Source organism: Manacus vitellinus, unplaced genomic scaffold (assembly GCF_001715985.3).
Source record: "Manacus vitellinus isolate BGI_N305 unplaced genomic scaffold, ASM171598v3 scaffold_9_pilon, whole genome shotgun sequence".
NCBI lineage: Eukaryota > Metazoa > Chordata > Aves > Passeriformes > Pipridae > Manacus > Manacus vitellinus.
Window position 1 is genome coordinate 22,135,309 of NW_021940917.1, and position 20,328 is coordinate 22,155,636.

General features: G+C 53.4%; 3 protein-coding genes across 6 annotated transcripts; 1 reads left to right on the top strand and 2 right to left on the bottom strand.

Moving 5' to 3' along the window:
* Window positions 1–372: 372 nt before the first annotated feature.
* POLR1E (RNA polymerase I subunit E) lies at window positions 373–6,939 on the bottom strand. Its single transcript, XM_029965376.1, has 12 exons — window positions 6,625–6,939; window positions 6,455–6,529; window positions 5,266–5,342; window positions 4,877–4,962; window positions 4,240–4,295; window positions 3,745–3,889; window positions 2,726–2,833; window positions 2,356–2,452; window positions 2,042–2,175; window positions 1,251–1,332; window positions 995–1,126; window positions 373–738 (listed from the first exon to the last, which is right to left on the bottom strand). The coding sequence occupies exons 1-12, from the start codon at window positions 6,937–6,939 to the stop codon at window positions 579–581; spliced, it is 1,467 nt and encodes a 488-aa protein (XP_029821236.1). The 3' UTR covers window positions 373–578.
* A 125-nt stretch (window positions 6,940–7,064) lies between these two features.
* On the top strand, window positions 7,065–13,229 carry ZBTB5 (zinc finger and BTB domain containing 5). Of its 2 annotated transcripts, none has more exons than XM_018086194.2 (2): window positions 7,065–7,165; window positions 10,155–13,229. In XM_018086194.2, exon 2 carries the CDS (start codon window positions 10,159–10,161, stop codon window positions 12,166–12,168), a length of 2,010 nt encoding a protein of 669 aa, XP_017941683.1. In that variant the 5' UTR covers window positions 7,065–7,165; window positions 10,155–10,158; the 3' UTR covers window positions 12,169–13,229. The 2 variants fall into 2 exon arrangements, with proteins under 2 accessions (XP_017941683.1, XP_017941684.1); XM_018086195.1 differs by lacking the exon at window positions 7,065–7,165 and adding an exon at window positions 7,177–7,373.
* A 3,031-nt stretch (window positions 13,230–16,260) lies between these two features.
* On the bottom strand, window positions 16,261–20,026 carry GRHPR (glyoxylate and hydroxypyruvate reductase). 3 transcript variants are annotated; one of them, XM_029965394.1, is made up of 6 exons: window positions 19,793–20,011; window positions 19,545–19,633; window positions 18,780–18,884; window positions 18,102–18,237; window positions 17,596–17,726; window positions 16,261–16,464 (listed from the first exon to the last, which is right to left on the bottom strand). In XM_029965394.1, exons 2-6 carry the CDS (start codon window positions 19,600–19,602, stop codon window positions 16,343–16,345), a joined length of 552 nt encoding a protein of 183 aa, XP_029821254.1. In that variant the 5' UTR covers window positions 19,603–19,633; window positions 19,793–20,011; the 3' UTR covers window positions 16,261–16,342. The 3 variants fall into 3 exon arrangements, with proteins under 3 accessions (XP_029821254.1, XP_029821255.1, XP_029821253.1); XM_029965393.1 differs by lacking the exon at window positions 16,261–16,464 and adding an exon at window positions 16,981–17,171 and having other exon boundaries at window positions 19,793–20,019; XM_029965395.1 differs by lacking the exons at window positions 16,261–16,464; window positions 18,780–18,884 and adding an exon at window positions 16,621–17,171 and having other exon boundaries at window positions 19,793–20,026.
* Between the last annotated feature and the right edge of the window lie 302 nt (window positions 20,027–20,328).

Below are 20,328 nucleotides of genomic sequence, written 5' to 3' on the forward strand. Positions count from 1 at the left end.
CGGCTGGGGACACGTTGAACTGTTTCCCTTATCAGCATGTCCCCTGCCCTTGCCCGCAGCTCTCTGCTCTGTGCCTGTGCCGTACAGGGGCGGGTGCCGAGGGCTGGCACTGCCCAAGTGCCCAGTGCGGGGGCTTGGGACAGCTCAGGGGCTCCGCTCCATCCACCTGCCCGGGGCAGGACCGTCCCCCCCAGCCTGGCCAGCACAGCCCCGGGCCTGGGTACATTTTTCAGCCTGTCACTGAAACACTGCAGAGAGAAGTTCTGGGGTAGGGAGGAAGGGGAGGGTTTTCCTGCCCAGCTCTCAGTGGGAATTTGCTCAGGTAGGAATTATCAGCTGGAATAGGGAGCAGAAATATATATCAGTAGGATGTGCCCTCTTGATCCTGCACAACATCCTCCCCTCCTGGAGACAGACGCTTTTTATTACAGCTTTTTCTACATAAATATAAAAAAGCAGCATTGTAATGAAGCAAACATCTGTTCCACCCTGGTGCTGGACCCAAATCCAGCAGACAAAGGCATCCCCATGATGTTCTGAGGGAGGGGCTGTGTTGCTCCTCAGACCTCTTGGGCTTTTCAGTTAATTTTCTTGCGCTTCCGCTGTCCTGCCGGTGCCTTCTGCATGGGCAAGGGCAGGGACAGAGTGCCCAGCTTGTGGTTCTGGTCGTTCTCCAGCCCCAGCCCCCCTTTGGCCTTGGATATCTTCAGCCGCAGAGCCTTGGCGATGTCCAGGATCCTGGAAAACAATGAAGAAACACCATCAGTGGGGCTGCCGAGCCTCCTGTGCCATGACACCGCAGGGATCCGTGGCCTCCTGCCCTAATCCAAGGAGCAGCCAGCAGCTGACACCTGCTGGGAAATGCAGGTCCTGCACCTACAGACACCACCTGTGGAAAACTAAATCCTGACCCAGATACCAGGGTAGTTTCAGGGCTCTCCCAGGGTCTCCCTGTAGGAGATCCCAGCAGGTGTGAACACACAGGATGGCTCACCTGCTCTCCTGAAGCTTCATGTCATTCTGCAGGACGGTGAGATCTGTCTGGAAGTTGTTGATGTGCAGAGCCAAGAGAATGACATAGGCAGTGATTTTAGCCTTCATGGATGCAGAGACTAAATTCTGGACACTGTGCGGCAAAAGAGAGAACTTGTGAGATGTGGAGTGTATGGGAGTTCCTGATGGCGTGTCTGTGGCCACTCAAGCTGAGCTCTGCCCTATCTGCGCCTCAGGAGCCTCACAGTGTCCCTTACCTGCCGTTGTTGTAGGTCAGTGAGGTGAAATTCTTCATGAGTTTCCTGCTGATGATGTGTGGGCACTCGGGACCCATTGGATCTAGACCAGAGACGGGCTTGGCAAAAGGATGAGGAACACACACCCACCCATCACAGCAGCACATGTATCACCCTGACACTTATAATGGAATATCACAGAATATCCCATGTGGGAAGGGACCCACAAGGATACTTGAATCCAACCCCAAGAATCCCACCATTTATCACCTCTTCCCAGGAACACAGAGACCCTAAAAGAAGCCTGGGCCCTTGGCTTCTAGGTTTCATAATTCTTCAGGTCTGAGAGGCTCCTAACAGCTTCTATTTTCTTCGTAAAAGGGATCTCCCACTTCTACACTAGACAATCTAAAATACACACACACTTAAGTGTGTATTTCTTTTGCCACAAAATACTAACAAAGCTGAGACCACATTTACAAGTCCCTATTACAACCAAGACTAGTCATTCCCACATCCTCCTTAGCAGTCCTACAGGTGACTCCTGTGTCCCCAGGAACACAGGAGGACACTACAGCCAGGCTTGCCACTTCCTCCTCCATCAGCCCTGCCACAGACTGACAAGGACATTCAAATACACAACTTCTATGGAAGATTGGCAAGCCTGGAAAATCTCAACCAAAGTGTTTGGTGTCGTGTTGTTTCAAAAGCAGGACCCTGAGGACAAAAGAGATCCCCACACTCAGCTGACAAGCAAGGGATGCCAAAGACATTCCCAAAAGCACATCTTCATGAGCTGAAAACTCTCTTACGCTTCTTCTTGATCACTTTCAGGTGGCTGAACTTAATGAGGGTGTCCAGGAACCAGAGGCATCGGGCTTTGTGGTCTCTGCTCTTCTCATCAGCAGGCAGGAACTTCAGCTCCTCCAAAACAAAGGAGCAGTGGCTGCAGGAGAGGGAGGGGGAGTTCAGCTCCACAAAGAGCACCTCGCTGCTGTGCACATAACTATCCCCCATGTTCCCCAAGGAAGGTGTTGCTCAGCCATGCCTGGATCACACGTTCCCCTCTGCCCCAGGGCAGCTCTCGTGCTCCTAGCCAGGACATGGCCCTCAGCAGCAGCATTACCTCCTCTCCTCTGCCTTCTTGGCGATGTCCTCCGCGGTGGCGCTGGCCAGGGCAGCTGCTGGCACTCGCAGCGCCTCGTACTCAGTGGGGGACAGGACTGGCAGGGCTTTAAGGAAAAGAACAGGCCTGGGCTCTCCCTTCCAGGGACAGCAGCCTCTAACAGACTGTGGCACAACCCAAGTCACTTCTGCATGGCCAGCCTCACCACTATTCCCAGTGGAACTGCTGCCAACAGGGAGAGAATCCTGCTCAACACAGAATTACCCTGCTCCCAGCTTTTGGGTTGTGAGAGGTAAAGGCTGGGCTCACTCCCAGATGGGCACATCGAGGTTTACAGACATGGGAAACCCCTGTGACCAGGAAAAGATACTGTCCTCGAACTTGTACACGTGCTCCGGCCTGTCGGCATCCTCGTGGCATGGCGGGAGGAAGGCAGAGATGGTCTGCACGTCATCCTGGGCCACATCCTGCATCAGAGCTTGGGAGGGAAGCAGGAGGGGAGTGTTTGGACTGTGCAAAGCAAAATGCAGAGAACAGGAACATAACCAAAATCCTCCCTTTAGACGCAAGTCTACTCAATGGTGTCTCTTGGGTCAACACCAGTTTAGTCACAGCTGGAGCTTTAAACCTTTAAAACTTCTACCAAGAACCTTCTGCTCCTTAAAATTTAGAAAAACCATTCCAGACTAGAGAAACATTTAGAAAAGAAGGGCACCAAGATGTCTGGCTGCTGCTTGATGGGCAGAGCACAGTTTTGGCACCCTGGGTTCCAGCAAACACCTACTTGGCACAAAGCAGCTCTGGGACCACTGTCAGTATCCACCCCAGAACAAAAGGGATGAAAGCTACTGGGTTCTACATTCAACAGACACCTCTCTTGTGCATACCAATGACACTCAGGATCCCAGAAGTGCTCTGGAGGGCTTCTGTCCGCCCTCCTGCTCAGCATAGGGGGGTCCACAGCACAAAGTCAGGGCAGCCACAGCTCTGTCCTGCCACAGCCTGGAAACCCCCCAAGATGGTAACCCTGCACCATGCTGTGACCTGTCCCAAGGGCGCAACAGTCTTTGAGGTAAGTCTGTGCCATTTTCCACAGCCATGCCACTGAGTTCAGACCAAGGTCACTGGCTTTATCCCAGTGAATGCATATCCAGGCACTCCCACAAGAGCTCCCAATACTGGGCAGGATGAACACTGAGGTCACAGGGCCTTTCCCTCATTCAGGTAACTCCCACACCAAGACTAGCAGGAGCAAAAGGAAGCCGTTCCCTCATGTGTGCCTTTCTCAGCTGTTAGACCAGCTGCTTCTTCAGTCACTCCCCACTTGGCAAGGACAGGAAAAGGCCCTTCAGGCTGCCATCCTTAAACGCTGAGACAGAATCCTCTCACCTGTCACTCCCTTTGAATCTATAATGTTTGCTGCTGCTTTTGTCACAGCTGTGCTCACGATGTCGTTGCCCACAGCATTCATGTGCCGAGAGCTCAGCGCTCGCTTCTGCTTGCTGGTGCCAAAGGCCTCGATACACAAATCCACCTGTGCAGGAGAGACACACATTAAAGCACCCTGTGCACCCAAACCCCATCGTTCATTCCACAGCCACATCCTCTAATAAAACTTCAAACACTTCACAGGGCAACACCTGCGTGTGGAGGTGCTGGTCTGCGAGGGGCAGGAAGCTCCTGGGATGGCGATCCTGCCTAAAATAGCCACGAAAATACTGCCAAGTCAGGCACTAACTGTACTGCCTCCAGGGCACAGTGACAGTGCTGCACCTGCAAAGGTTTACCCTGGAGGACACCAAACACCCCAGCCTCACACAAGCATCACCTGCCCCTGTTGGCCGGATACTCACAGCAGAATGTGACATGGGGTTTCAACTTTACCTTCTCCCTGTAGGATTTTTTCTGATAATCCTTTGCGTCATCAGGTATCAAGTTATCTATAAAAGAACAGAAGTTAGTCTGCTTGGATGGCAGCAACCAGGACAGGTTGGCACATCACATCAGGATCAATTCCACAGGGCTTGGCCACTTAAAAGAACACATCAAATATGAGAACCTAGAACAAAAAAAGAGCTTTTGCTATAAAGCCTATGGGTGCAATGGAGTGTGGCCAATTGGGTGTGGCCAAACCCAGGTCCTCCTTCACAGAGTGAAAATCAGCTCTGAAAGACCTGATCCTTTGGGTTACCCTCCTGGGTCCCGTGACAAAAACTAGTTCTGCTGAAGACAACCTGTTTTATTTTTCAGGGATCCAGTCCTCCCTCAGCAGAGCACACCCAGATAAAGCTGCACTTGGGCAGTGACACTCTGACTCTCACCTTCACACTCCCTGCTTAACCTCCACTCTGGTCTCACTGTGCTTCCCTCTCCCACTGTTCCTCACAGCATGGAGGAGTGAAGGAATCCTCCTTCCTCCATGCTGAGGGAACAAGGCAGGAATGAGGAAGACAGAGCAGCTTGAGAGCTGGAGGCACATACAGGCCTGGCATGGACTGGGCCAACACCCAGCACCTCCCACCTGAGAGCAGAGGCTGCATGTTGAACATCTCGGCGTTGTAGACCTCCATCTGCCCAGAGTCCTTGTCCAACACACCTACAAAGTACCTGGGGAGAACAGGGGCAAGTGATTGGTGGGAACCAGAAATGACTTAAACTATGTGGTCTTCCCACCCCTGCCACTTTTCCTGCCTTGCACATTCGGAATGTCATAATAAACCAAGTTACCTCCAAGGCACGTGTACATACAAAAACATAACATCTCACTGCTCTAAGTAAATGTAGAAGTCTTAAGGCAACTAAACTAGGTGAAATGTAGGTCCCATCACAGTTCTGAGCCAGGCCAAGGGAAGGGACTAGAAGCTCTGTGTCTGAGCAGCCCCTCTCTACTCCCAGCTCCTTCTTCCATACCTGCACAGGGAGTTGCACCTCATGACCCCGCTGCCGAAATTGTGCCCCACGTAGCAAAGCCGCTCTGTCTCCGAGACCTGGGAAACCAGGGAGAACTCCTTGAACACAGGGCTGTTGGGGACCTTCCCTGCCTCTGCCTTGGTGCCACCAAGCTCTGCACTCCCAGGAATCATAACTTAAACCCAGACTGTACCAGCATGGCGAGCATGTACAACACCTCACTGTGATCAAGCCTTAATAATTCACATTAAAACGTGGTTTTCAATGACCCACTAAAGCTCCAGAGCTGCTGAGCCCCTGTAATTTACCAAGTGAAATCCAGAGCCAGCACAGGAGTGGCTCAGCCACCTAAATCTATTTCCAATGCATAATGAGAACGTGTTGGTGTCTCTGCTCCGCTGCAGTGAATTTCCCCCAAGGACTTGGGCCGAAAAGTCATTTATTCCTCGAGGGAAGCAGCTGTAAAGCTTAACAGCAGCAGCAGAAAGCACCTTCTGACTGTACCCTTGTTTCTCTCTCTCCACGGAGAGACCTTCTCATAATGTAATTTAGCCAGACAAAGACAGCTTTGGTGAAGATTTCCCTGTGTGAACAGAACACAACAGATTCCATGACCTTTGGCAGGTCCCTGGTCCCTGCTCTGCCTTCCCAACCCCGCAGCTCCACCAGCCACATCAGAGCCAAAACCCCTTCCCAGCCCCAGGGAGCTCCTGGCAGCTGCAAAACATCTCTGTGGCACAGGCTGGGCTGAACTCTGAGAGGTTTTTAGAGAAATCTGCTGCAAAGCTCAGCAGAGACTTTCACAGAATCATGACTTGGTTTGGGGTGCAAAGGACCTTAAAGTCCATCCAGTCCCATCCCCTCACATGGGCAGGGACACCTTCCACTATACCAGGTTGCTCCAAGCCCTGTCCAACCTGGCCTTGCACACTTCCAGGGATGAGGCAGCCACAGCTTCTCTGGGCAACCTGTGCCAGGGTCTCCCCACCCTCACAGGGAACAATTTCTAGTTCCCACATCCAGGAGCTGCCTCGACCACGGCCCTAAGGGCAAAAGAGGGTCAAAGCCCTCCAGTGCAGAACTCGCCCGCGGTGGGATCGGCACGGGAATTCCAGATGCAGCTCGTGCCGTGACCTGCAGCGGCCCCGCGTGTGGCCATTGCCCGACTAGGCTGTGACCTGGTTATCACCTTATCGTACATTGCTATCACAGCATTCTTGTAACAAGCGTGGGTAGTGCCTTCCCAAATCTTCGTTCGTGAAGCCTAGCCATGAAAGAATGAAAGAATCATAGCATCTCGGGATGAAGGCGATCTGCCTGCCCGGAGCCGTCCCCGCCCTTCCTAGGGCGGGCCCTTACCAGGATCCTGCGGTGCCTCTTTCGGGGATGCGCCGTGTCCCGGCTCCGGTACACGGTGAAGCGCAGGGACTCGGGGCTCCGCAGCCTCCCGTTGGCGAACCGCACTGTGGGACAGGGACAGGGAGCCCGTGAGTCCCGGGAAGGGCCAAGACCCGCCTCGCGCCCCCAGCCCAGCCCGGCCCTGCTCACCAAGCGCCGCCGGCCGCTCCGCCTCGAGGTCCCCGCGGTAAGCGCCAGGTGGCGGCGGCCAATGACGAAGAAGCCGTGAGAGCCAAACTCCGCGTCGCCACCGCCTCCGGCAGCCAATAAGCTCATCCCCGATTGGGCGGGGCGGGACGCGGCTGCCACTTATTAAATAACGAGGCCATCCGTTGGCTGTGGACTGGGCGCGTGCGGTCGGCGGCCGGAAGTGGCGCCATCGGGTGGCGCGGCGGGCGGGGACGGAGCGGGCGGGAGCGGGGCCGGGCCGATCCCGATCCCCATCCCGAACCCATCCCCACGCGGCCCTTTCCGCGCGACCCTTCCCGTACGGACACCGCAGGTGATCGGGAAGGGCGAGGGAGGGGAGGGCGGTGGTGACGTAGGAACTGGTGACCCCCCGGTCGGGGTGGGACCGGGGCTCTCCGTGTTCCTCTTTATGTCCCGTGAGCGGCACAAAGCGGAGTCTCCGGGTGTGTTTTTACCGGTGCTGATGCAGCGCTGGGATGCAGGTGCTGCCCTGAGAGGGACACAGAACTTGTATGTTCCAGGTGAGGCACAAAAGGAAAAAAAGGGGGAGTGAAGGGGAGAAAAGGACGCTGCCTTCAGGAGAGCAGGAGCAGCTCTTGTTATCTTGTTATCTTATTAGCAGTCATTGGACGTTCTGGAGCTTTCAGAGGCTTTAAAGCAGTTAATTTCCGAGCCGAGTGTTTCGGGTGGTAACTGGTGAATGATCTCCGTGTCCCGACTCTGTCCGAGGACACACGGTGGGATTGTTGGAGTGTCTGTGCAGGACCAGGAGCTGGACTCCATGGTCCTTGCGGGGCCTTTCCAGCTCAGGATATTCAGTGATCCCACAAGGTTTTCCCCTTCCTTGCTCCCCCATCGCCCGGAGGAGGAGAAGGAGAAGGAGGGTGAGTGGATCGTTGCACTTTGGGGTTAAAAGCCAGGATTGAGAAGAGAACATGGCTGGGTTGGGTCACAGTGAGGGGCAGCACAGATGTGTGACACGGGGGTGCCACAGTGTCTGTGCCCCCTGAAAGGAGGCACCCGGGGCTGGGAGGAGCGTTGTTTTGGGGGTGTGTGTGTGTTTGACCTCCCCGCAGTGGGTCAGGGCTGCAGTGTAATCATCTGTGCCAGTCATGTATTTCCAGGGAATGGAAACCCGGTGAGGAAGTTGTGGCCATTAAACATAGTAGAAATTGTGCTGATAAAACCTGAATTCCTGTGGAAAAATCTGCAGTGCGCTTCTTCTTCTACATGATTGTGTCACTATCTGTCCCTTGACCTTATAGGGGATTTTGGGTTGTGTAGGAGAATAAAGGAATTAGCTATGACTCTGTGAGCTCTTTCAGAATGTAGTTCCAGACACCAACTTCAACAAGAAATGTGGGAATCCAGTGCCTGTAGTTCTTTGACACAGGCCCTAGTCCAGGGACAGGCAGGATGATGGTTTTCCAGGCAGGATTTTGTAGATGCTTTTTCATTGCTTGCCCTTAAACTTTTCTTGGCTCTGAGCATTTGTATTTATAGTAAAACTACTTGTAGCTCAACAGTTTGGTGTGTTGTCTGTTCACTTGTAGGCCTTTGTTTGGCTGTAGAACTGGGCAGTTCCCTCTTCTGTGGGAACAAGATCTCTGCATCACCCTGGAGTCTGTGTGTGTTTGGTCTGGCTCGAGAGCTCCAGCCTTTCTGTGTAGCGAGAGTTAAATACCAAGCCAAACCCATGTTCCTGGAAGCAAAACTGGAGTTTGTCTTGTTTCAGGTGCACAAAGGATGTGATCACTTTTGGTGCCTGTAAGCAAGACTCCCTTGGAATTCTGAAATCCCAAATGATCAGTCAAAACAATGACTCTTCCCTATTTCCTCTGTTCTAAATGTGTGTTGCTGCCTGGGCAGAAGTGCTTGGACGATCCCTGTAACCCACATTCCTTCCTGGGGTCCAGCTTCATTCCTTTTGCTCTGTTTGGAAATGTTGTCTTATTTTTACTCCTGAACACACATTGGCAGTGAAAGATAAATGAATCCACGTATTATTTATGTTCCTGTTTCTTATTTAGAAAAGCAGCAAACACATGTGTGCTTGAGGATGGACTTTCTGAATTGGCAGACTTGCATTCGATCCCTCCTCAAAAGCAAAATTCTGTCTATGTGACCTTTTATTTCAGCTGCTTTATGGTCTCCATTTGTCTAATGGTGCTGTGGTGTTGATATTGGAAAATAAATGTGAGCACAGGAATGTGTGTGTTTGCCTTGGTCATGCAGCCTTTCTGCTCCCCAAATCTTACACTTCAATTTTTTTCATGAGAAAGAGTAGAGATATTGCCGAAAGTCACCTCTTCAGTCTTAAGATAAGTTTGGTAAGATATGACTTCTGTTCTATTAATGGACAATCAAGAAAAAGCCACCCCTCAGTCTGTCTGGTTGTCTCATTGAGCAGTGTATTGTTTTACCAAAAACTTCCTATCACTTCCCTCTCAGCCCTGTGAGGTGAGGATTAAAGTCCAGGAGTTTCCGTGGGAGGTCACTTAATTGTGTGAGCAGTTTATTTGCAAGGGTGCAGCAGGTTATTTACAATCAGATCTTTTTACAAACCAGGGTTAAATGTTTTACTAGTGAGTTGTTTTAGTTTGGACAGATGCTGACAGGGACGAGATGATCTGTGTTGTTTGGTTTGCAGCACTGTGACATGGCTGGTGCTAAAGTCAGCTCTGTGGCAGAACCTGGATTTCCTTCCTTCTCCTCCTCCTTTTGCTCCTCCTTCTCCAGACTGCCAGCTTTGATCCTGTAACTGTGTGGTGTGGCAAATTCAGATCAGTTAGTGTTTGTCTTTCAGCTGTCACCTTTCCTCTTTAAACCCAGGCTCGCTGCAGCCTGACTGTGACCTTCAACCATGGAATCACAGACTGGTTTTGGTTGAAAGGGACCTTAAAGTCCGTCTCTGTCCCGTTATCCCAGGTTGCTCCAGGCAACCTGTCCAACCTGGCCTCAAACACTTCAGGGATAGGGCAGTCACAGCTTCCATGGGCAACCTATGCCAGGGCCTCACCACCCTCACAGGGAAGAATTTCTTCCTAATATCTAAGCTAAGACTACTCTCTTTCAATTTGATCCCATTCCCCCTTGTCCTGTAACTCCAGGCCCTTGTAAATAGTCTTGGCCCATCTCTCTTGTAGGCCCCTTCAGCTACTGGAAGGCCCATTTAAGTCATCCTGAAGCTTTTCTTCTCCAGGCTGAACAATTCCAATTCACTCAGCCTTTCCTTGCAAGAGAGCTACTCCATTCCACTGATCAACTTGGTGGCCCATATAATGGTTTCTTCTGTTTTGTAGGATCATGGATTTTCCAGGACACTTTGAGCAAGTCTTCCAGCAGCTCAATTACCAGAGGCTCCATGGCCAGCTCTGTGACTGTGTCATCGTGGTGGGGAACAGGCACTTCAAAGCCCACCGCTCCGTGCTGGCCGCGTGCAGCACCCACTTCCGAGCGCTGTTCACGGTGGCCGAGGGGGACCAGACCATGAACATGATCCAGCTGGACAGCGAGGTGGTGACGGCCGAGGCCTTCGCTGCACTCATCGACATGATGTACACGTCCACGCTCATGCTCGGGGAGAGCAACGTGATGGACGTGCTGCTGGCCGCGTCCCACCTGCACCTCAACTCCGTGGTGAAGGCCTGCAAGCACTACCTGACCACGCGGACGCTGCCGCTGTCGCCACCGAGCGAGCGCGCGCAGGAGCAGAGCGCGCGCCTGCAGCGCTCCTTCATGCTGCAGCAGCTGGGGCTCAGCATTGTCAGCTCCGCGCTGGGCTCCTCGCAGGGTGCCGAGGAGCCGCCCGGCTCCGTGCGGAGCGGCCTGGAGCAGCGCGCCGCCTTCCCCATGCGCCGCCTGCACAAGCGCAAGCCGCCCTCTGAGGAGCGTGCCCGGCAGCGTGTCCGGCCTGCCGTGGACGAGCCCGGGGCTGACGTGGCCGCAGAGGGCGGGCAGCCTGTCCACTCACGCGAGGATTTCTTCTCTCCGGACTCGCTGAAGATCGTGGAAAACTCCAAGGCTGACACAGTTGCTGATAACCAGGAGGACAACACGATCATGTTTGACCAGTCTTTTGGTGCTCAGGAGGATGCTCAAGTGCCCAGCCAGTCAGACAACGGTGGGGCAAACATTTCCCAGTTGTCCATGGCATCCCAGGCCACACAGGTGGAGACCAGCTTTGACCAGGAGGCTGCTGCTGAAAAGAGCAACTTCCCATGTGAGAATCCGGAGGTCAGCCTGAACGAGAAGGAGCACATGAGGGTGGTGGTGAAGTCGGAGCCCTTGAGCTCCCCAGAGCCCCAGGATGAGGTGAGCGATGTCACCTCCCAGGCGGAGGGCAGTGAGTCCGTGGAGGTGGAAGGAGGAGTGGTGAGTGCGGAGAAAATCGAGCTGAGTCCTGAGAGCAGCGACCGCAGCTTCTCTGACCCGCAGTCCAGCACTGACAGGGTGGGAGACATCCACATCATGGAGGTGTCCAACAACCTGGAACACAAGTCGTCTTTCAGCATTTCAAATTTTCTGAATAAAAGCAGAGGCAGTGGCTTTGGAGCCAGCCAAAACAGTGACGACAACATTCCCAACACCACCAGTGACTGCAGGATGGACAGCGACACATCTTACCTGATGAGCCCAGAGTCGGGGCCCACTGGCGGCCACTCGTCCGCCACTGTCTCCCATGTGGAGAACCCATTTAGCGAGCCCGCAGACTCCCACTTTGTGAGGCCCATGCAGGATGTGATGGGTCTGCCCTGCGTGCAGACCTCTGGGTACCGGGCAGCGGAGCAGTTCGGCATGGACTTCCCACGCTCAGGCCTGGGCTTGCACTCGCTGTCCCGGGCCATGATGGGCTCGGTGAGAGGCGGAGCCGGTGGCTTTCCTGGCTACCGCCGCATCGCCCCCAAAATGCCGGTGGTGACCTCTGTGCGGGGCTCCCAGCTGCAGGAGAGCTCGTCCGGGTCCCAGCTGCTGATGAACGGGAGCACGTCCTTCGAGAGTGGGCACCTGTCGCAGCCCGGCCCCCCACAGCTCACCAGGGCGTCTGCGGATGTGCTGTCCAAGTGCAAGAAGGCGCTGTCGGAGCATAATGTGCTGGTGGTGGAGGGCGCACGCAAGTACGCCTGCAAGATCTGCTGCAAGACCTTCCTGACGCTCACAGACTGCAAGAAGCACATCCGCGTGCACACGGGGGAGAAGCCCTACGCCTGCCTCAAGTGCGGGAAGCGCTTCAGCCAGTCCAGCCACCTCTACAAACACTCCAAGACCACCTGCCTCAGGTGGCAGAGCAGCAACCTGCCCAGCAGTTTGCTCTAAGGCGCTGCCCCGGGGCTGCCGCGGTGGGGCCGGCGGACGCTGCCGTGCGGTGGTGCCACACACACAGAGCCTCGGCTCTGCCATTGGGGATATCCGGTACCTACCTCGCGGGGTGTCGCGGGCTCAGCCGCCCGCCGGGAGCTGCGCAGCGGGCGTGGGGATGTGACCCCCCACAGCGAAGCACCCCCTTTGCAGGGCAGAGGGGTGACAGTGTGGGGATCTCATGAAATAGCACGTTTAGAGAACAAGAAACTGAAGTGCAAATTTCATTTTTTTTTTTTTTGTTTTTTTTTTCTCTAAAGCATTTTGTAACAGTGAAAGCATTTAAATAATTATTGTAACATGAATTGCTGCATTATGTGTGGACAGTAGCGCAGACCACTTACCTTTAAAAGAGAAAAACAGCTTTGGCTGCACCTGTCTGACATAATGCTTTCAAATACGCTAATTATAACAATAGTTCTAGGATTATGAATGTATGTTTGGCTGTTTTGTAGTAAAGAACACTGTGTAATCAAGGTGCTTAAATTAAATACCAGACAAGTAACTTTTGGACTGCCAGGTGTACATATAACTTTAATACAGGAAGATCTGGATGTTTGGCTGACCTTTTTTTTTTTTTTCCCGTAGAAACACGTATTAAGTGATAAGTGAAGTACTGTCTCTTGTTTGTGCTATTCCTAGCAGTATTTTAACCAGTTCGTATCTCCTATGTTACAATTCTATATAGGCAGGAGTCTGAACAGAGCTTGTCTGTTGTTTCGAAGGAGGGAGGTAATTTGTGATGGCTTTTTTTGCCGTGTAAGACAGTCTCCCTCTGTTTCCAGATGCCAGCAGTCCATCTGGTCCTCGTTACTGTGTGAGCATGTTGTCCTTCTCTCTTATCTCCGGGCTTTAATTTCCTCCTCTGCACAGCTTCCCTTCACAGCTGTGGATTGTTCCTCAGATTGAACTGTCAGGAACAATCCTCGTTTGCCATATCTCATAGAATCACAGAATATCCTGAGCTGGAAGGGACCCATTAGGATCATTGAGTCCAGCTCCTGGCCCTGCACAGGACACCCCAAGAATCCCACCATGTGCCTGAGAGCGTTGTCCAAACATTTCTTGAACTCATCGACAGCCTTGTGGGGCTGTGCCCACTGCCCTGGGGAGCCTGGTCAGTGCCCAACCACCCTCTGGGGGAAGAACCTGACCCTGCCCTGACACAGCTCCTGAGTCCTGTCACTGGTCCTGAGAGTGAACAGATCAGTGCTGCCCCTCTGGGGGATGTTGAAGACCCCAGTGAGGTCTCACCTCAGTCTCCTCCAGGCTGAGCAAACCAAGGGCCCTCATCCGTTCCTCATAAGGCTTCCCCTCTGGACTATTCTACATCCTCATGGCCTCATTTGGATGCTCTGTAGTGGCTTCATGTTGGTTTTATATTGTGGTGCCCAAACTGCCCCAATCTTGAGGTGAGGCTGCCCCAGGGCAGAGCAGAGCGGGACAATCCCCTCCCTGGCCCGGCTGGCCATGCTGGGCCTGATGCCCCCCAGGACACAGTTGTCCCTCCTGGCTGCCAGGGCACTGCTGACTCATATCTCTCAATAAAATGTCATTGTCAAATCCAGGCCTTCTGCTTAAACTAGTGTCATAGAAGTACTTTTCTACATAAGCTAAAACAACCTAGTGTAAGTTTAATTTTAAAAAATAGCACAGTACCCTTTGGGTAGTGGAAATTTGTCATTCTCCATGTGAGATGTGTAAATCTCATTTTAATTTCCTATTCTTTGATGCCATTGTAACTTAATACTGCCTGCAGGCTCCTTTTTTCCTTGTCACCGGTGCACACAACCTGGTGTTCAGCATCTTTAGCTTTTTAAACAAACTTTTGGAGCACTTCTGCTGATGATAAATGCTGCTCAGCTGTGCAGAAGCTGGATCAGGACAGAGACAGGATTCCCTGCAGCTGTCAGTGTGTCATTTGCACTTGAGCATCTGAAGTAAAAAGGAACGTGGAAACACAGGGGATGGTTGGATTAATTCCTTTAAAATGTTAAGACTTTGCTATAGGGTTTACTTAATGGTTGTATTTCTGGCTCTTGATTTTTTTTTTTTTAAGCATTAAAAAAATGCAGTTTTTTAAAGCATTGGGATACACTGTGTTTTGTTTGATAATAATCTGAGTATCGGGGACTAACAGCATTAAGCTGCATAAACACTCACCCAAGCATCAATAAAATGCAGTATTTTGTACTTTAATATTTTCTTGTGTTGCTTGCATTTCTGCTGTTTTCATTCTTAAAAACAAGGTGTGGGGTTTTTTGGCATCACATCCAAATTTCTTGAATTCTTATGCCGCATAGGAATAAGGCATCTGTGTGACCAAGGTGACTAATTAGGAACTAATATAAGCAGATAAACACTTGACTTATGAACTGTTTTTATAAAAATTTTAATGTGGAATGACAGTGCAGGAGGACTTCTTTCTCTGAGAAAAAGTTTGACTTGGAGCATTTTTGGAAGCAGAAGCTTTAAATTTCATTGTCCATTGACACCCTGTGCCTGTGGAGAGGCCTGGAGCCTATGGCTGCTGAGCTGCTTCCCGAGTCTTCCCAAATGAAGCAATAAATTCCTGGGAATGGCATGAATAAATACCTAGGACCTGAGCTGTCCCCTCTCTACGCGAAGGGTGTCTCACCTTACAGCCTGGAGAGCTTATTGCCCCGAATTCCACTCAGAATGGAACTTTACACGGTGGGGTCTTGTGTGGAGGGTTCAGCGTGTCAGTGTTCTGAAACATCCTGAAATAAACCCTGCATTTTTGTGCTCCTGTGACTGGATTCACTGGTTTGTTGCTCTTCACACCAGCCTATACAGAAATACTCGTGGTTGTAAAAGTGATTGTAAAAGCCTGTACTTGATAATAATTTTGTCCCTGGTAGAGTTCTTCATAAGAACTTCTTAGTGTGTTTGTTACTGAAATAATGTTAATATCTACACAGCATCCATCAAGTTCGTGATCCATGGTCACTGCTACTCTGAATTCCTTGTGGGAGGATTGATGCAGGTGGAGGAGGTGCTTGTCTTGAAGGAGTTCTGGGATGGACACCTGAGATGTGGTCCAGTCCCTCTGGCAGGTGATTTACCAGCTTTTGCCTATTTCTTAACATACCTGGGGAATCTGACACATCTGCTCAGACACCAGGTCATTCCCATTCACTGCTTGCATCATCAGGGGTCACAGTAACCTTTCAGGTGTTTGGTCAGCATTTCTCAGCATCACAGTAACATCACCACCAGCAGAATCTTCAGTGTCAACACCCAGAAATTTTGGAGATGAGCAAACTCCCCCGTTGGACTCATGCCCTGGGTTTTCACGCCAAAGTAAATCCCAATTTCTTTTGGGTCAGTTGGAAACTTCCCAGCCAGTTTGGATGCTCGACTCCCTCCCTTACCACAGCCATGAGCCTGCCCTGATCAGCCCAGGTTAGAAACCTCCAAAACTCACTCTAGTGGACCATCACATGGCAATCAGCTGGGATTGTGAATCAAAACTTACTGATAAAAGTATCAGAATCCCTCCGAGGTGTGGCACAGAGCAACTTCCAGCAGCCATTACTGCTATCGGAGAGCGCTTTATGTAGCATCCAGAGAAATTCCAGCAGAGTCCAGCATGAGGGACCCTTGTCATGGGACAGGAAGCACAGAGTGTACTAGGTGAGCTTTAATTACCATCACAGGCTTTGTGCTGTGTTCTGGCTCCCTCCCTGCACCAGGTTTATGGTCCCACCAGCTGCTGCTCCCCAACCCGGCGCACTTCCCTTGTGCCATTGCAGCCCCCTCCCTTCTTCCCTCCCTCCTTTTCCCCTACTGTTGGCCTCTCACTGTGACCAGCAACCAGGTTTTGAGGACAGGTGCTGCCACAGCAGCTCCCTTGTGGTACAGCCCACACCAGTGAGCAGAATAGAGAGGAGTTCCAGCAGGGCAAGTGTTCCCCAAATCAGACCCAAACCCCAATCCATGGCCTGCTGGGACCCGCAGCCCCCACCCACAGCGTGCTCTCCCACATGCTCGGGGCACCCTGTTCTCAAATGACACGAGCACCACACATTCCCTGCTGCTCTTTAATGACTCCTGGCTGCCGCAGAGGGGAGGGGCCAGGCTGGCCTGTCCCGCCGCACCACGGGGACTGTCACAGCTTCAGCTCGTGGGGCATGGGCTCCCCCCGCAGCCCGGCCAGCAGGTTGTTGGCTGCCAGCACTGCCATGGTGCTCCTCGTGGCGTACGTGGCGCTCCCGATGTGCGGCAGGATCACTGCGGGGACAGGAGGGACACCCATCACCTTCGCGGGCCGGGACAGCCCCTTTCAGGGTTGTCGGAGGTACAATACACATGTATGTGTTATTTACAAATTAATAAACAATTAGTATTACTATTATAATTTACATATTTAATTAATACATATGTGTTAATTTTGTCCTGCTTGGTGTTGTTCCAGAGCTCTCAAATCTCCCAAGTCCTGCAAATTTTTCCAGAAAAGTCTCTGTTTCCATCCCTCCCCATGCTGTCTACTTTGGCAACCAAAGGAAACAAATAAAAAATGAGTTTTAGCAAAAAGATAAACGAAAAAAACCAGCTACGGATTCATATTTCATAAACAGACACTCAGTCAAGGGCAGTTCCAAGTTTTCATGAATGTCCCCATGGTTTCTTTTTGGAATAGACATTCCCTACTCCAGGAATGTCCTTCCTGGAAAGAGGACATCCTGCACAACAGCAGCCAAGCAAGCCCCTTCTTAGCTATCCTTCCTCACCTGACTCATCCTCCTCCAGAGAAGACAGGTGTCAGTCCTGCACCTGCCCTTCCCACCTGCTCCGCACTATGCAGGTAACAGCTGCCTGGGCTGGTGGTGGCTCAGCAGGTTGGCCAGCTTGGCAGGTTGGCCAGTCGGCAGCACTCCAGAGCCCGAGACTCCTCTGGGCAGACTCGGCAACCCACTTTAGCCATCTGGGAAGCTTTCCTAGCAGAATATGTGCCCAGGAGCTTACAGAACACCTGAGCTGGGCAGAGCCTGAGCTGCGATTTGGGTTCCTGTTCAGGCAGGTGCTGGTATTGGGCCCTCTGTGAATTTCACACACTGAATGGAGACCCACCGGGAAGGTGCTAAACCTGAGTTGATATTGGCAGCTTTCTGGAGAATTAAAACAGCTCCCACACTTGTTTGACATTACATGGATGAGTTCTTACCCCACAGCAGACCCCCACATTGTACAGGAGCTCCCTACAGCCTAATTAAATATACCTGACTTGCCTGTCCTTCCACGCTTCCCTGGCACCAGAGGGGTAACAGGGACAAGGGATGTCTGTCACACTTGCCAGTGGGCCCCTGAGGAGTGTGGGCAGCCCGGCAGAGCCGAGCTCTGGCCACCCTTCTGGACACTTACCACAGTTCTCGAGGGAGAGCAGAGGGTGGTCAGTGGGCAGTGGCTCTGGCGTGGTAACATCCAGGCCGGCAGCTGCGATCTGGCCCTGGGCCAGTGCATCATACAGGTCCTCCTGGTTCACCACGGCCCCCCTGGAGAACATGAGGAGAGAGGCTGGCATCACTGCCAAGGGTCCCACAGGCTCCCAGGGCCACAGCCCACCTGGGACAGCCCAGGCGGGTCCCCAGGGCTGCCTGATGGAGCTCAGACCCTCTCTGGATGTGCCTGAACCTCCCAGCACAGCGAGCTCTTCCCGCTCCAGCTGCCTGCAGTGGGGGAAGAGCTGGGTGCTCCCTGAATAACTTATCTTGCCTTTGGCTGGATCCCAAGGGACCTTGGGAAAACATTCCCAGTGCCTGTAGCCATTAAGGCTGTACATGCTGTCTGGACTCACAGCAGATCCTCTGCACCCAGAGCCCAGCGAGGTGACAGGCGCACTCTCAGGCAGAGGACTGGGCTGCCAGTACCTGCTTGTGTTGACAAACACAGAAGTTTTCTTCATCCTGCTGAAGAAGTCCTTGTTGCACATTCCCTGGGTGGCTGGTGTCAGGGCACAGGTCACCACCACGAAGTCCGACTCCTCGGCCAGCCTCACGAGTGGGACTGAAGGGAGGAATACAGGAATGTCCTGCTGCAGCTGACACCTGCCCTCAGCAAAGCTCCATGGGCAGCTGCAGCCTGACCCCTTCTCCTGTCAGGACACCTTGGTGCTCAGCCCATGGGGACAGTGCCCAGATCCTTCCTCTCCTCCCAGGAGCAGCTGCCACCTTCCCTCCTGCTTCCTTGTGGGAATTAAATGAATCACCAGTGGATGGACGCAGAGAAGGGCAACAGTGGCAGAACAGTTGCAGCCCATGGTTCTGGTGGGGGTCTGATGAGCCCCTGCATGTCTAGTCTTCACCTGGGTCAGAGAAGGCAGGTGCCTCCCTGTCACTCCCCACCACCTCGTGGGGCCTGTCTGGGACTTGGTATTTCCTCCCTTGCTGCCCCCTCACACTGGGCACCCCAAGGAGCCCCCCACAACTCCCAGCTGGTGCCCTCTCTCTGCTGGCCTGCCCTGCAAGTGAAACCTCCGTGGAGCTGCCCCAGTCACAGTCCTCTGTGACTGCCAGCCCATGCTGGCCCTGACCCCGCGCTGTCCTTACCAAACTCAGCCCCAAACTCTGCTGCGCTTTCTGGTTTTGGGCCACTGCCAGTGTACAGAAACTTCTTGACCCCAAATGGCTTCAGGCGCCGGGCGACTGCCTGTCCTAGGAGGGACAGAGAAGGATGTCAGGGCACCATGGCTCCATGAGCTGCACAGGGACCAGCTCCTGAAGCCACTGAAGGGCCACTGTGGTGGGATCACTCCTGCCTGGCTGCTCCCAGCCCGGACCACGGGATGGGGAATGGAGATGTTCCACTGTGGAAAAGGGCCCGTGGGACACTGAACCCGCAGCTGCCCTCAGGAGCAAACTGGGGAGCAAGGACAGGCCCAGCTGCCTGCTGGCAAAGTCCGCAGTTGGATGGTACCGAGTGCCGTGTGGACTTTGCCCCTGTTTGTTTGTTTAATTGGAGGCCAGGAGGATGATGTACAGGTTGCTGCAGGGATTGCAGGTGGTGGAGGCACCTCAATGCTTGAAACTTTTAAGGCTGAAGCCTGATGAGCCAGCTCGTGGCTCTGGGAGAGGCTGCTGTGCAGCTCCCCTTGCTGTGCTCATGTTTAAACAGGTGAGCCTCGGGGACACCACCTTGGCTGAGTCAGAGAGTCCCAGAATGGTTTGGCTTGGAAGGAACTGCAAAAAGCACCTCGTTCCAACCCTCCTGCCATGGGCAGGGACACCTTCCACTACCTTAGGTTAAAGGTGAAGCTCCAAAGCCACCCTGCCACTGCTGGACACACAGAAACCTGGCCCCTGAGCAGCACTTACCTATCCTGCCCAGCCCGATGATGCCCACCGTGCTGTCAGACAGGCCATATCCACACATCCACAGGGGCTTCCAGGTCGTCCAGCCGCCACTGGCAGAGAGGATGGGACAGGAACAGAGTCAGGGAGAGCCTGCTCAGAGCCCAGCCCAGGTACTTGGTGTGAGCTGGATGAAATGCTGGCTTTGGCCTGTGTCACCAGCCCCCTGTGGCTCAGCTCTGGAGCCGGGGCCACCTGCAGCTGGCACTCACCTCTTGACCTGCTGGGCCGCCTCCAGCAGCCGTCGGCACGCCGAGAGCAGCAGGGCCACCGAGAGCTCCGCCGTGGCATCCGTCAGCACGTCAGGGGTGTACCCCACACGGATCCCCCTGCCCGGACAGAGGGGGCTCTGGGGCAGCCTCGGCGTGCTCCCCTGGCCCCTCCGGGCTGGCTGCCAGCACTACACCTGTCCCAAGGTGCTGCGGGGACATCTCCTCTGTCTCTCAAGCCCTCCCTGCCACACCACCTATTCCCAGGTTGTCTTTGCCTTGCCCTGGAACCCAGAGGCTCCTCCTGCTCAGGTGGGGTGAGGTGACCCCAGATGTGACCTGTCAGGAGGGGAGTGCCTGCAGTTGGCAAACCCCAACCAGCCCCATGCCCTGCGGAAGCCCATCTGCCAGAAGGGACTGGCAGAGGGTATGCCGGGGAAGGGGTGCAGAGTGGGGCAGGGAGGGATCGGGGGGCAGGGGTTGTCAGAGCCGTGGGAGGGTCAGCGGTGGGGTCGGTGGCGTTACCGCTTCTTGATCTC

Coding starts and splice junctions, on each gene's coding strand:
- ZBTB5 (XM_018086194.2), top strand. CDS start 10,159: ATGGATTTTCCAGGACACTTTGAGCAAGTCTTCCAGCAGCTCAATTAC.
- GRHPR (XM_029965393.1), bottom strand. CDS start 19,602: ATGTGTGGATATGGCCTGTCTGACAGCACGGTGGGCATCATCGGGCTG. Junction 17,727..18,101: donor GTGTTTGTCAACACAAGCAG/GTACTGGCAGCC, acceptor CATGTTCTCCAG/GGGGGCCGTGGTGAACCAGG. Junction 17,172..17,595: donor GCTCTCCCTCGAGAACTGTG/GTAAGTGTCCAG, acceptor ATATTCTGCTAG/GAAAGCTTCCCAGATGGCTA.
- POLR1E (XM_029965376.1), bottom strand. CDS start 6,939: ATGAGCTTATTGGCTGCCGGAGGCGGTGGCGACGCGGAGTTTGGCTCT. Junction 2,834..3,744: donor AGATTCAAAGGGAGTGACAG/GTGAGAGGATTC, acceptor TTCCCTCCCAAG/CTCTGATGCAGGATGTGGCC. Junction 2,453..2,725: donor CGTGTACAAGTTCGAGGACA/GTATCTTTTCCT, acceptor AAGCCCTGCCAG/TCCTGTCCCCCACTGAGTAC.